General features: G+C 39.7%; 1 protein-coding gene across 1 annotated transcript in view; it reads right to left on the bottom strand.

Moving 5' to 3' along the window:
* PCSK5 (proprotein convertase subtilisin/kexin type 5) overlaps positions 1–12,461 on the bottom strand; it is a 470,036-nt gene that overhangs the window by 17,870 nt on the left and 439,705 nt on the right. Inside the window, exons 28-31 of the mRNA XM_075598528.1 lie at positions 10,844–10,927; positions 8,298–8,493; positions 4,011–4,228; positions 2,966–3,202 (exon numbers count right to left, since the gene is read on the bottom strand). Coding sequence (XP_075454643.1) covers positions 2,966–3,202; positions 4,011–4,228; positions 8,298–8,493; positions 10,844–10,927 — 735 coding nt within the window. The remainder of the gene's footprint in view (positions 1–2,965; positions 3,203–4,010; positions 4,229–8,297; positions 8,494–10,843; positions 10,928–12,461) is intronic.

Raw genomic sequence — 12,461 nt, 5'->3', positions numbered from 1 at the left:
CAATCAGGGAATACCGGAACCGGCATCCCTCACATCTCAGAGATTTGTGAGAGAGAGAGAGCGAGGATAGAAGCCCTTTGCTGCGGACGCAGACGATACACAGCTCACCATGGGGAGTACCGAACACTGACTGGTATCAGCGGTATACAACACGTATCGGGGAGCAGTCTTGCCACAGCACGGATTGGAAAGCGGCCTGCCACGAACAAGAGGGGATACTCTCTAACAATATCCACCGCCAGCTAACATCTTCTTTGTAGTAAGTAGGGCTTACACTCATTGGAGCAGAGTATTGTTGGATACTTGTGTGGACATTGTTTCCATTTGTTTTATATATTTTTTAATAAATGTGCTTTTTATCTAGTTTCACCTACCTGTCTTTTCTCTGGGGCTTCTACATAGTATTGTGTTTTTGTTTGTGCTATACCATACAGTATTATGCTATGCGTCTTTTTTTCTTTTATTACATTCACCTGATATTTAATCATATTGATCATCGTTGGAAACAACAAGGACATTTGTCTTTCTACAAATAATCAAATGGTTGTATATTTACTTTTCTCAAGATTTATATTGAAGATTTTTTTTTACTAAGATTACAATATAAGTCACCAAGTGTATTTTCTTTTTTCCATATTACTTATACCTGACACAGGTGGTCAGTGTTCTATAATTTGGCAGCCACCCTTTCACTTAACTATGTGACTATTTAGGGATTTTACCTACTGTACCAATTGGTTTGATTTGTTTTGTTATTATTGTTAGCGCTACCTTATCTTTTCTTTGTTCAAAGTTCTAGTAGCCATACTGGTCCTGGAGAAAAGCAAATTCGATGTACGTTGTGATACTATTTAGTGGACCAACATAAGACTCTTTCATAGATTACGTTATACACTGTAATATACAGAGTTTTCAAACCCCCATATGTTTCTTCTTCCCAAACATAAAGTGTCAAAAGATCTGTACACTATAACTTCATCTGTTAAGGACTGTCATGGTGGTCCGTTAAAAAGATCCCACCCAAACTTTAACTTGGGCTGCTGCTTACAAAAGTGAGTTCTCACAGTGATTATACATGATTCACACCTGTTTTACTAGGGACACACATTAGACCTGTATGGTATATATATAAATCTGTGTTTGTTCTTCAGTATCACATGTACCAGTATATCATTTCAATTATCCTGTGAGTCCACAGCAGCATTCATGCATGCCCAGATACCTTGGGTATAATCACATATGCCTGAATCCTATACATATACATAGGAGTGCTGAGCCCCTCACATAGGGATTATATCCCAGACTTACCACTTAACTTTAAGCAAAGCACGTGATATGAAACAGTGGGAAATTATACTGTAGGCACTACATTAAAGGTTTTCCCAAAAATATGTTAAACCAATTTGACTAATAAGCACGTTTTAGTTTTAACGATTGTCATTGCATCAGTAAGACTTTGTATTTGTTTTTTGTTCTCCCAAAATCCCCTTCTTGTCTTATCCTCACTGTCATTTGGCTCTCTCAGTCAAAGGGGGATTTCATATGTCATACTGTGCAAAATAGTTTATATGGTTAGACCAAAGGCAATAAATGATGCACAAGAGATCACATCTTACCTGAATGCTCCTAACTAAGCCCAAGGTCCTCTTACTTTGGCCCACATATAACTGAATACCAGCCATTTTCCTAGATTGATGCTCACCAAACCTTACACAGTTTATTTATTATTGCTGCCCTAGACCAAGCTAACACATGTTAACCAATGGGTGAGCCATACCATGAACATCTGGTAAAACCTCCTGAACCCCTTGTACCACCACCGCTGTGAAAGAAACCACCTTTCCTTTCTACATTACACATTCATTTTTCATACTGTAGCAATCTTCATACTGTCTAGGGAAATTACCCCTCTCACCTCTATATATATTCCCCCACCATCAGTCTTTCCCCCTTTAACAAATGGGAAGAATAGGCCCTATCAATCATGTCCTTCCTATTAATTGAATTAAATAAAAAAATATATCGTTTTGGGTGGTATAAATGAGGGATTGTGAGATAACAAAAACAAAGCAGGACAGTGGATACAGGAACCAGGGCCCCAGGCCAAGGACAGACAGTCACTATGAGAGTCTGGTTTTAGAACTGTGATCTAGTCAAAAATGTTTTATTGGGGAAGGGGTTAACACTGATAGGGAAGTGAGAGTCATCACAAAATATGTTGTTATGTAGAAATAGACAAAAGTTGAAATAGTGAAGGAGAGTTGCAGAAAAAATATTTTGTTCAGAATTCTAAAAGTAGGTCAATGTTAATTATAATAATAATAATAATATGTTCTTGTATAGCGCTGCTAGGTTTACGTACCGCTTTACAGAGACATTTTACAGGCACAGGTCCCTACCCCGTGGAGCTTACAATCTATGTTTTTGGTGCCTGAGGCAGAGAGGGATAAAGTGACTTGCCCGAGGTCACAAGGTGCCGACACCGGGAATTGAACCAGGCTCCCCTAGTTCAAACTCTCAGTGCCAGTCAGTGTCTTTACTCACTGAGCTGCTCCATCTCCCTTAAAAATTCTATTACGCCTGTGTGAGCGCACCATGTGAGCAGTAACTGGATATGAAGGTGTAGTCCATCTAGTACGTAAAGGAAAGACTGTATATGGTGATAATTGTATTTTACAGGTCACCTGACACTTTTCGCTTTGTACGGTCCTATAAATAAACGCTGCTTTGCTTGCCTGGTGTGATTTTCCCTACGTAAAGGAGAGATCACCCAGAGCTCTGCGATCAATAAAATCATCTGCTGCTTCAACTCCCGAGTCTGTGGTGACAATTTTGTCTCCTACCAAAATAATGAGCAGGCTACATAGGCAAATGTTAAATATATAATAATAGGACATAATTCCAGAGTTATTAGAAGAAACGCACTGAATAAATTAACATCCAGTGATTTCTGTACATACTGTACCTTGGCAATCTTTGGTAGCAAGTTCATAGTAGGTTCCTTTGGGACATCTTCCAAAGCACTGGCCATTATAAAGGAAGAAGGTGGTGCTGGCACATGTCTCACAGTCATCTGAATTGGGCCCATTGCATTTTGCACACATTGGGTTACATTGCAAGCATTTTCGGTCTTCATCATAATATCCATCAGGGCAATATTTCAAACATTTGTGCTCAGAGAGGAAATATTCAGGCCCACATTCTTAAAGAAAAACACAGCAAATGTTCTTGTTTTGTGGAAACATTCTGTAATTGGTGTTATGTCAGTAGCTAAATTGTCTTTTCTTGAAAAAAAATGTAGCGTTACTTAGTCAAATTTAAATATAGTCTAAATGTTCTAAGTATTGGGGCACAACTTTTTAAACTTATGTATTTTGACTTTAAAGTAGGTAGGGCTAGAGGATTCTTTTTTTATAAAACCTTCTAATTTCCTTAAATAGGAAGATAAAAAGTAGTCTTGCAAAAAAGAATAATGGTACTCCCGATTTGGGAATAAAGAAAGAAGTTCTGCTCTGTACCCCCACTTTGCTATTTAAAGGTGCAGTATACAGTACTTTACTAAGGAATACTTAAGTAGTTTTCTACGTTGGAAAAAATGTATGGATGACAACAATTCTTAAACATGGCCACCACCGCAGATTTTCTGTGGACTTTTTTATAATGCAGCAATGATCACTGCAATTCTGAAATAGCTGCAGAATATATTTCATTTTTTTTTTAAAAGCATGCTACAAATACTAATTTATCAGATAGCTTCTTAAGTAAAACCAGGTGGTCACAGTTGATAAAGACTATATTTCCCAAGTACGTAAAGTGTACAAAACGATTACATTTACATCATTTTGTATTTTAAAATATGAGGGTACATTTAACTGATGCTGGAAATAAATGAGCAAGGTTTCACGGGCTTGCTGATCATAGCATTCATGTTTATCCATGCATTTAAAATATGACCTTCATAAGCTGCTATCTGTTATACACCACTAGGAGGCAGTCGAACACTGCATTACCTGTGCAAACCTCTTCATCCGCACATGTCTGACAGTCAGGAGGGCAGTGTTTGCAGACACCATCAATGTCTGTGTGCCTGTTAGAGCAAGAGCTTTTACATGTGGCTTGCTCCAGCAGTTTAGGGGTGTAACATGACAGACAGTATTCTGCACTTCCGTCACACGTCCTACAGTTTTCACTGCACTTTGTACAGCCACCACCAAAACCAAAGAAGCCACTTCAAAGAGCATAGATGGGAAAGAAAACAACATCTTGTTAGAGCCAGATTTCAAAAGGAAATAGGCAGTGAATATCACATTAAAAATAAAATGCAAAAATTAAACATAGTGGTATATAATAAACATGGGCAGCAGAGTACTCAGTGCCTGGTGGAATTATAAAAAGGGAGGTAAAGAGAGAGAGTTAAAACATTCTCTTGCAGCTGCTTGCAAGACTTCAAAGGAACAATGTAGGAATAAAAAGTACATTGCCTTAAGGCAAGCAATACTATTAAAGGGCTCTTATAAAGTCTAGCACACCAATGGAAAATGACAAGTGATTCATACATTGAAGGAGGTGAGAGAATAACTGTGATTATGTATTTACTAATTAACATACAGAAACCATTTACGCTTCCACTAATAAGGTTAAAATTGTCCTGGCACGATTTGAGATTTTCTATCTTCACCACAAAGAGAAACTACTGCAAATGGAATTAATCAATGATGGGCATATACTCTCAAGGGATATAAGGATATTTATTGTGTAAGGTGTAGACTAAAAAGAAGGAATACCATAAAGACACGGATGGTAAGAAGAAAGCAGATTTATTTTATATCCGCCAAAGTGTCCGATATGGTGTTTTTTTGGACACAATTACTGCTAAGACAATATAGGAAGCCAAGGTGGCCCACTTCAGAACTCTGGACAAGGCCAAAACATTTTCTATGACCCGGCTTTAGGTCCTACTCATTAGCTACAGTGAGCCTGGGCCAGAACAATTACTTATTGACTATACATACATAATACGTGTAATGATATTTTTTTTTGGGGGGGGGGTTGGGGGCTTGGGGTGTTATTGTATTTTATGTTTATGGTGGCCATTAGGCCTATTAGTCACCTTTGGCTAGCAAGGCTAATGGTCAGTACTGTAGAGGGGAGGGGGGGGGTAGGATTGTTGGGGGCGTGGGTTTATGGGGGGGTGGGTTATGGGGGTCGGTGCCATGGAGATGGAGGTTAGGCTGTCTGGTGAGTTACAGGGGTGTTTAAGTTGTACCGCTATAACATACATGGGTAGCAATATAGTTAGGGTATTTGTATTAGCCCCTTGGCTACCATGAAAGCATGTACAATGCAAGCCTTCATGGCCACTATGGCTTCCCAGGTGATAATACATAGGTCTTTGCCTACATTTTTTGGCATAGTCCAGGGTACACTTTTTGGTTTTGCATATTGCTAAAACAATATACGAAGCCAAAGTGGCCCACTTCAGAACCCTGGACAAGGATAAAACATTTTACGTGTAGGTCCTGTAAGAACCTAACGCCAGGTATAGTTGTGCCTTAAACTAAGTGTTAATTCCCATTTAACAGACTATTGGGGATATGATGCATTGAGATGGTCCACATCTCTTTTGCATATCATTAACACTAACATCCGTTAAAGTTAATGGCAAGCTGTCTCATCTGTAAAACAGCATTTAGCGCAGTGAGCAGTCACGATCCCATTAGCCCTTAATGAGATGTTACTTGAAGTTAACATCTCATTAAGTCACTAACAGAGCTCTGTGGATCTGCCCCTAAAATGTTTAAGAAATAGACTTTAATCTATAAGTAAAAGCAGGGATATTTATTGTGAGGGATTATAATTTGTCAAATAGAAACATGTATGATAATCTGTGTGTAATTAAGAGTTTGTGTTGCAGCCAAAAACATATCTACTCAAGGCTCATCATGCATTTCATTAGCATGTTAGCACCCACCTCACATTGGAATGTAGGAAATAATTTCTGTTGTGCGACAATAAATACATTTACTGTGTTAAGTTTATGCTTGAGGTGATCTTTATGTGCTCTCAGTATACCTACTAACAGGTACTGATGCAGCGGCCGTTATTCGAACACATCTCGGCGCCGATTTGAGTTCTCTGCTGTTCCCCACGCAGCATGAACCCGGCCCATCGCCCCAGGCACCCGCGCTTATCGCGGATGTTTTGTTTGAATTTCATGGATTCTGTTTCTTTGTTTGCAATAAAATGAATGAATTGTAATGTGTACAGTACTGTGCTACTGTGTCAATTTCATGTTTTTAATATCCAGAACACTAAAATTTGTTTTTCTGCACTCGCCGCGCTCGCATCTTAGTGCGGGAAGGCTGGAATTCATCCCACGGTTTCAAATCGGGATTCCGATGTACATGACGCGTGAAGTGTTCGAATAATGGCCGCTGCATCAGTAAAAGCTCCTATCAGTGATATAAGAGGGCAATGTGGGAGGTTTCTTAATGTATTACGGTGAGAGATATTTTATCAGGGTGAAAGCATAAAATTATAATGTGCACTTTAGGGGCTAGATCCAGAATGCTCTATTAAAACAGTACGGATGTTACGTTTCCTGACGATAACATGTATCCTCAAAGCGAATTATATGAGAAACAGTGGCTGTTGTGCAACACATTGAGACATATCTGTGAGCACACCTGAGATACCTGTGAAATAACCTAATTCGATTATGCTAAATAGATTAAGATTATTTAAATTTGCATATTTCACAGGTATCTCTCCACATGTTGTATAAATTAGTGTTTTTGAATTTATATAAATCTACGGGTACTCTGCAAAAATCTCTCCCCCTCCTCACTCTCCCCGCTATTTGCATTAACAATAACAGACTTTTGTGGATATGCATAGTTAGGTTAATGCCTCATTTTCACCTCATTATCCCAAACGGCCTTTATAGTTACCGCAATGGTTCTTACGAGAGAAAACATGACTTAAATAAGAAGATATGTGGTTAGGTTAATATGTTAAGTACTTGTCCATCATCTCATCAGTATATTCCTAAGGTTCGCTATAAGAGAACATAATTTTTTATATACCATTTATTGTGTCTGTTTACGGGTCTTTAGCACCACTCAAGTTATTTACTTTATAATCAAATGTACAATGTTTTCTATTTTATACTGTGTGTTTAAAAGTAGTTTGTGGATGTGACCTGCTCCTGCCTGTACAGAACTTTGAGGTGCTGAATCCCAGTCATCACGAGTGGCTTTTTGGGAGAGGATCAGTAATGGGCTTCTAAGAATGTGTTACAATATAACAAAGGGATGAGCTTATCAAGCCAAAGTGGTGCACTGCTGGGGAAAAACCATTGCTCTAGATGTATCAGTGAGATTTTTTTCTTTAATACATATGGCACACATTTTAGTGGCAGAATTGCAGCACATTTGCCCCATAATTTATGAAGATTATTTGAGAAGTAGAAACTGTTTGCTTTATTTTATCTCCAGCTACTATACAAACAGGGCCGCTTCATCCATTGTGTGTGTTTTCTGTGGCTGTCATGTGTGTATTTGTTCTGTTTTGTGTGTGTGTCAGGGGAGAGAGAATGACAGAGAGAGAGAGGGGGAGAGAATGAGAGAGAGTGGGGGGGGGGGGAGAATGACAGAGAGAGAGGGGGAGAGGATGACAGAGAGAGGGGAGAGAATGACAGAAAGAGGGAAGAGAATGACAGAGAGAGTGGGAAGAGAATGAGAGGGTGGGAGAATTACATAGAAAGTGGGGGGGGAATGACAGAGAGAGGGGAGAGAATGATAGAGACATGGGGGGAAAGAATGACAGAGACGGTGGGAAGAGAATGAGGGGAGAGAATGACAGAGAGAGAATGACAGAGAGGGGAAAAAATGACAGGGAGCGGGGGGGTGTATGAATGAATCTATTAGGTATAACATTTACATTTTTCAGTTAGATATAAAAAAAATCAGAAAGTTAATTACATGTGTGTGGGGGGGGGGGGGTAAGGGGGGGCGGCAGGGGGATGGGCACAACCTGAAGGTTTACCTAGAGCACCAAATACCCTTGCATTGGCCCTGTAAACAAAGGTAATTGTAAGGTAACAACCCAGTAACTTGTTGTTTAATTAAGGTCTTCTTGTAAAATGCTTCTTAAATGCTTTTAACCCTTACACCAGTCACGTCTAACAGCAAAGTAGAAACAATATAGGTTTCTATAAGGGAGTAGCTTTGTAAAAACCTAATCAGATCCATAAACAAAATGAAATAAATATGACAATAACAAAAATGAGAACTTACTCTTGGCATTTCTTGTAACACCTCCCTTCATGCATGTAAAGCTGCATTTCTGCGTCACTTGAACACTTTAGACAGTCGTTGCTTTCTGAGCAGACCTCACAACCCACCATACATTTCTCACACCTTCTATCCTTTTCATTGCTAAACATTCCCGAGGGACATTTGGTGTTGCAACTTTGACCAATGAGAAAAGTCCCTGCGACAAAAAGAGAAAGTATCCAATATGAAAACATTGCACAAACTCCATATCACCAGCAAATGCATCAGAAAGTAGGGCAGACAAGGGAACTGGCCCTAAAACCTACAACTGTCTGACTAAAATAAAGTGTTAGTAGCTGGATTGGTCTAGGAGAAGTGGTGATTTGCCGTTGTCTGTGTACAGGGCTTTCAAAACATCACAGGTCTCTTCTTCATGTATACAGACAGAGATAGGACAGTAATACGGTCTTTTTCTAGATTCTTCCACTCAACATGTAGGGGCCTATTCTAGTAGGTTTGATAAGCAACTCATCGAGGATTTTGAGCAGTTCTCGCCAAATTTTGCTAGGTAGCTAATCAGAAAGCCTCAATGAGTTTGCCAAATCGTACGGGGAAGGCATGTTTTAGAGATTTTGTGCTCCCGCTCAAACTTACCAAGCGGGAGCTGCAAAAATCCAAATACTGCCATTTCGACAGAATTCAGGTATTCTAGTAGCTCCAATGAGGTAATCGGAGCTCTGGAATTGCGAGTTTATCAAAGATTCATCTCGCCAGCCCTAGGGTGGCAAGATGGATCTGAGAGTAGGACAGAAGAAAAAATGCATTTTTCCTGGATCGGATTGAAGCTGATAGTCTCCTGATCTGACACCCATTAATATCAGCCCCGGAGACCCCCAACTTCCATCCGATGCAATAAAAATAAATTTACAGACAGCTTCATTACCTTAGCGGCCAACCGCTAAGGGAATGAAGGGGTTAACTACATGTGCCCGGTTAATTGTGGGTAGCGGGGTGGGTAAAGGTGGTATTTGGCCCGAAGTGGGTGTTTAGGCTTCATGGGGGTGGGAGGGGTTGTGGGAGGAGTTTACCCCTTCATTGCCTTGGCGGTTAATACCACTAAGGTAATGAAGGGGTTAACCTGTCCCGCTACCGGCCCAGTAGGCATAAACACCCACCGCGGGCCGAATACCACCTTCACCCACCCCCGCTACCCTCTATATACATTACAACAAAATATTAGCCAATACACCCATTCATTGCCAGTGTGATCACCTATGCCCTCAAAGGGAGCAAAAATAACCCCAATGGGAATGAATGGACACCCCCTCACCACCATTTCATTACAGTACAGTAATGGGCAAAATTACTATTATCCAGATCTGAATAATAGTAATTTTGCCCATTACTGTACTGTATGTGTTGGGGGGGGGGGAAGGGGGGGTACAGGAGGTGGGGTTTAGCGTTGTTGTGTTTTTAATGTTTGTTGGGGGTAGAAGGATTGGGTGAAGGGGGTAGTTGTCTCAAGGGTGGGTGGTTAGGCCTACCGGGTGGGTAGCGGTTCCCACCTCTATGGTACTGAAGGGCTAACTCCTCCCGCAACCTTCCCAGAAGGCCTTACACCCATCCTGGGGCAACTACTCCCTTCATCCACCCCCTCTGCCCCCAATAAACAGGCTATTCAGGTTTAGCCCCTTCATTGCCTAAGATAATTAAGCTGTTTTTATTGAACTTTGTATACTAGTGTGCATGAGCAGGAGCTTAACCACATTTATTTCAGGTCCGGGACCCTCTACTTCCCAAGTTACAGGCCCCGTTATGGGTTGCCGGTATCCCCATGCAATGTTTTAATCACCTGTGTCACATAACCGGAACATTTGAAGGCATAGGAGATACCGGCACCCCATACTGGAGCCTATAACTCAGGAAGCCGGACCTGAAATCAATGTGGTTCTGCTTCGGAGCCCCCTCTCCTCACGCACACTAGTATTCAATTTTTAATAAAAACACAGCAATCGCCTGTGGGAGTTGTGCAGGAACCGGCGGCTCTCCCTGTGCAGCTCAGATTACGAGAAAATCGAAAGGTTTTGGCATTTTCCTACCTCACGGTTTGAGAGGCTTTCAGATTCTTTCTGAATACCGTGATTACACAAATGACAAACCGTTTGGCGGGAACTTGCCAAACCTTGTGAGATAGCAGCAAACTCATCGAAGCTACTAGAATAGGCCTCGTGGTATTTCAACTCTTTTCTAATTGACACATTATTTGCAGTGACCTATATTTAAAGATGCAGGCAGCAGTGATGTTAGTAGCAACAAAGCTAATTGACCATTGAATAATAGCCTAATTCTTTCAGTAGCTTCTGGTATGGGTATGTTTGAGCATATCACACTGTTCTGTACATTAACAATTGCAAGGTTCAGGAACCGCACCACAATGACAATTGACGACTAAAAAACTTCTACATTCTTCTGCATATTGCCTAAATAAAGTCCAGTCAAAGGACAACCATTTGTTACTGGTAAATGCTTTCTCCAGAATGAGAAGGTGAAACCTCACAAGAATTTACCTGGATGACATGATGTGCATGCAGTGGCAGATCCATTGCAGGTCTTACATGATGTATCACATGGCGGAAATGTATTGTCATCTTCTGTAAAAGCAAATGTAAAGCAAATAACATTTCTGCTTACATGCCCAAGTTAATATTGTAATACGATTAACATTTGTTTTGAAATAAGTGCTGTCCATGATTCTGTATATTTAATAAATGACTGATGATTAAGTGTAGTCAGGTGTTTAATTCCTCTGGTTGTCAAGCATAGATTTTGCACTAGGTGGCAGCATAATCCCACATAGCCCAATAACGATTTAGAGTAAGAGAAATCATAACACAAGTGAAATGGTTCTCTTGAACGTGCAGCATACTTTAAAATATATTGCAAACTCAAATATTATTCATATTGTTTATCCATAAGGAACCACATATTCTGCAGTGGTACAATGGGATGTAGATCTCTAACTCATTTTATCATTAAAGATTATAACCTGGGAGAAACATATACAGTAATCAAGATTACATTTGGTATATATTGTAAATCTGCAGTCAATCATATCCCCAAACCTTGGTCTAAACTATGTTAAAAAAAAAAAAAGGGCGTTTGTGATCTGTTAAGTTTCCCATTGTCCTTGTGTAATACAAAGATTTCTAGCCTCTTTTTATTCAAGACTGATAAATATGTCACATAATATTTCTTTGATATTATAAGACACACTTTCGAGAGTTCTCATGTCTAACTCAGGTCCTCTTCTTTTTAACTCATGGAATCTTTTGTAAATCAGTATCGCTGTCTTGTGGAAAAGAAAGAACTCTCGAAAGCTTGTCTTATAATATCTATTGTTAGTCCTAATAAAAAAGGTATCACCTAATACTGAAGTACTCATTTACTCTGCACTATCACAACTGGACTAACATGGCTGTTTCTACTTAAATCACATAATAGTTGGACTTTTCATGTTTCCAGTTTGCTACATTTTCTAGACGATCATCTCCAAATCTGGAGATTTAAGTTTCTAAGTCTGATTCATAATGCGCATGTGCATGGAACCAGGAAATTTCTCTACCAGTAGCCAAATCATGAAACCGTTGTCTTTGGGTTCTACAAAATGCATCACATAGTATTTTCCGTTAACCAGGAAGTGGAATAAAAGCAAGAAACATCTCGTTGTGAAATTTTAGTACAGGTTATGACATGTACAGGGTAATTGAATCGATCACATACTACAGTACTGTACAGTGCATAATGTGCTGTCAAAAATAATAGTGTGGCAAAGTTTTAAAACCGTGAAGCGTTTATATTGACTGTATAAAAGTAAAAAAAGGCATTGTTTTAAAAAAGCAAAAAAAAAGAGTTCCATCAAACTTCATCCTTATCTTTTGACGCTCAATTTCAAAGTTTCTTTTCTGGGGAAAAAATGATGCTATTAGTTCCGGTAGTGCACATGCATCAAGTTACGCTCTAGTGTGTATGTGTACAAGCATTGATATGGCAGGCATACACTACTGTAGTGTCATTGGGAATTAAAGTTAATGCTGTATAGTGTAATACTGTATCGTACATTATATTTACTGTACCTTCATTATAAACTTTGTAAACCGGGTGGAGATGAGCCAGTGTCAGAGGTGT

Source organism: Ascaphus truei, chromosome 1 (assembly GCF_040206685.1).
Source record: "Ascaphus truei isolate aAscTru1 chromosome 1, aAscTru1.hap1, whole genome shotgun sequence".
NCBI classification, from domain to species: Eukaryota; Metazoa; Chordata; class Amphibia; order Anura; family Ascaphidae; genus Ascaphus; species Ascaphus truei.
This window is presented reverse-complemented; position numbering and strand designations above follow the sequence as displayed.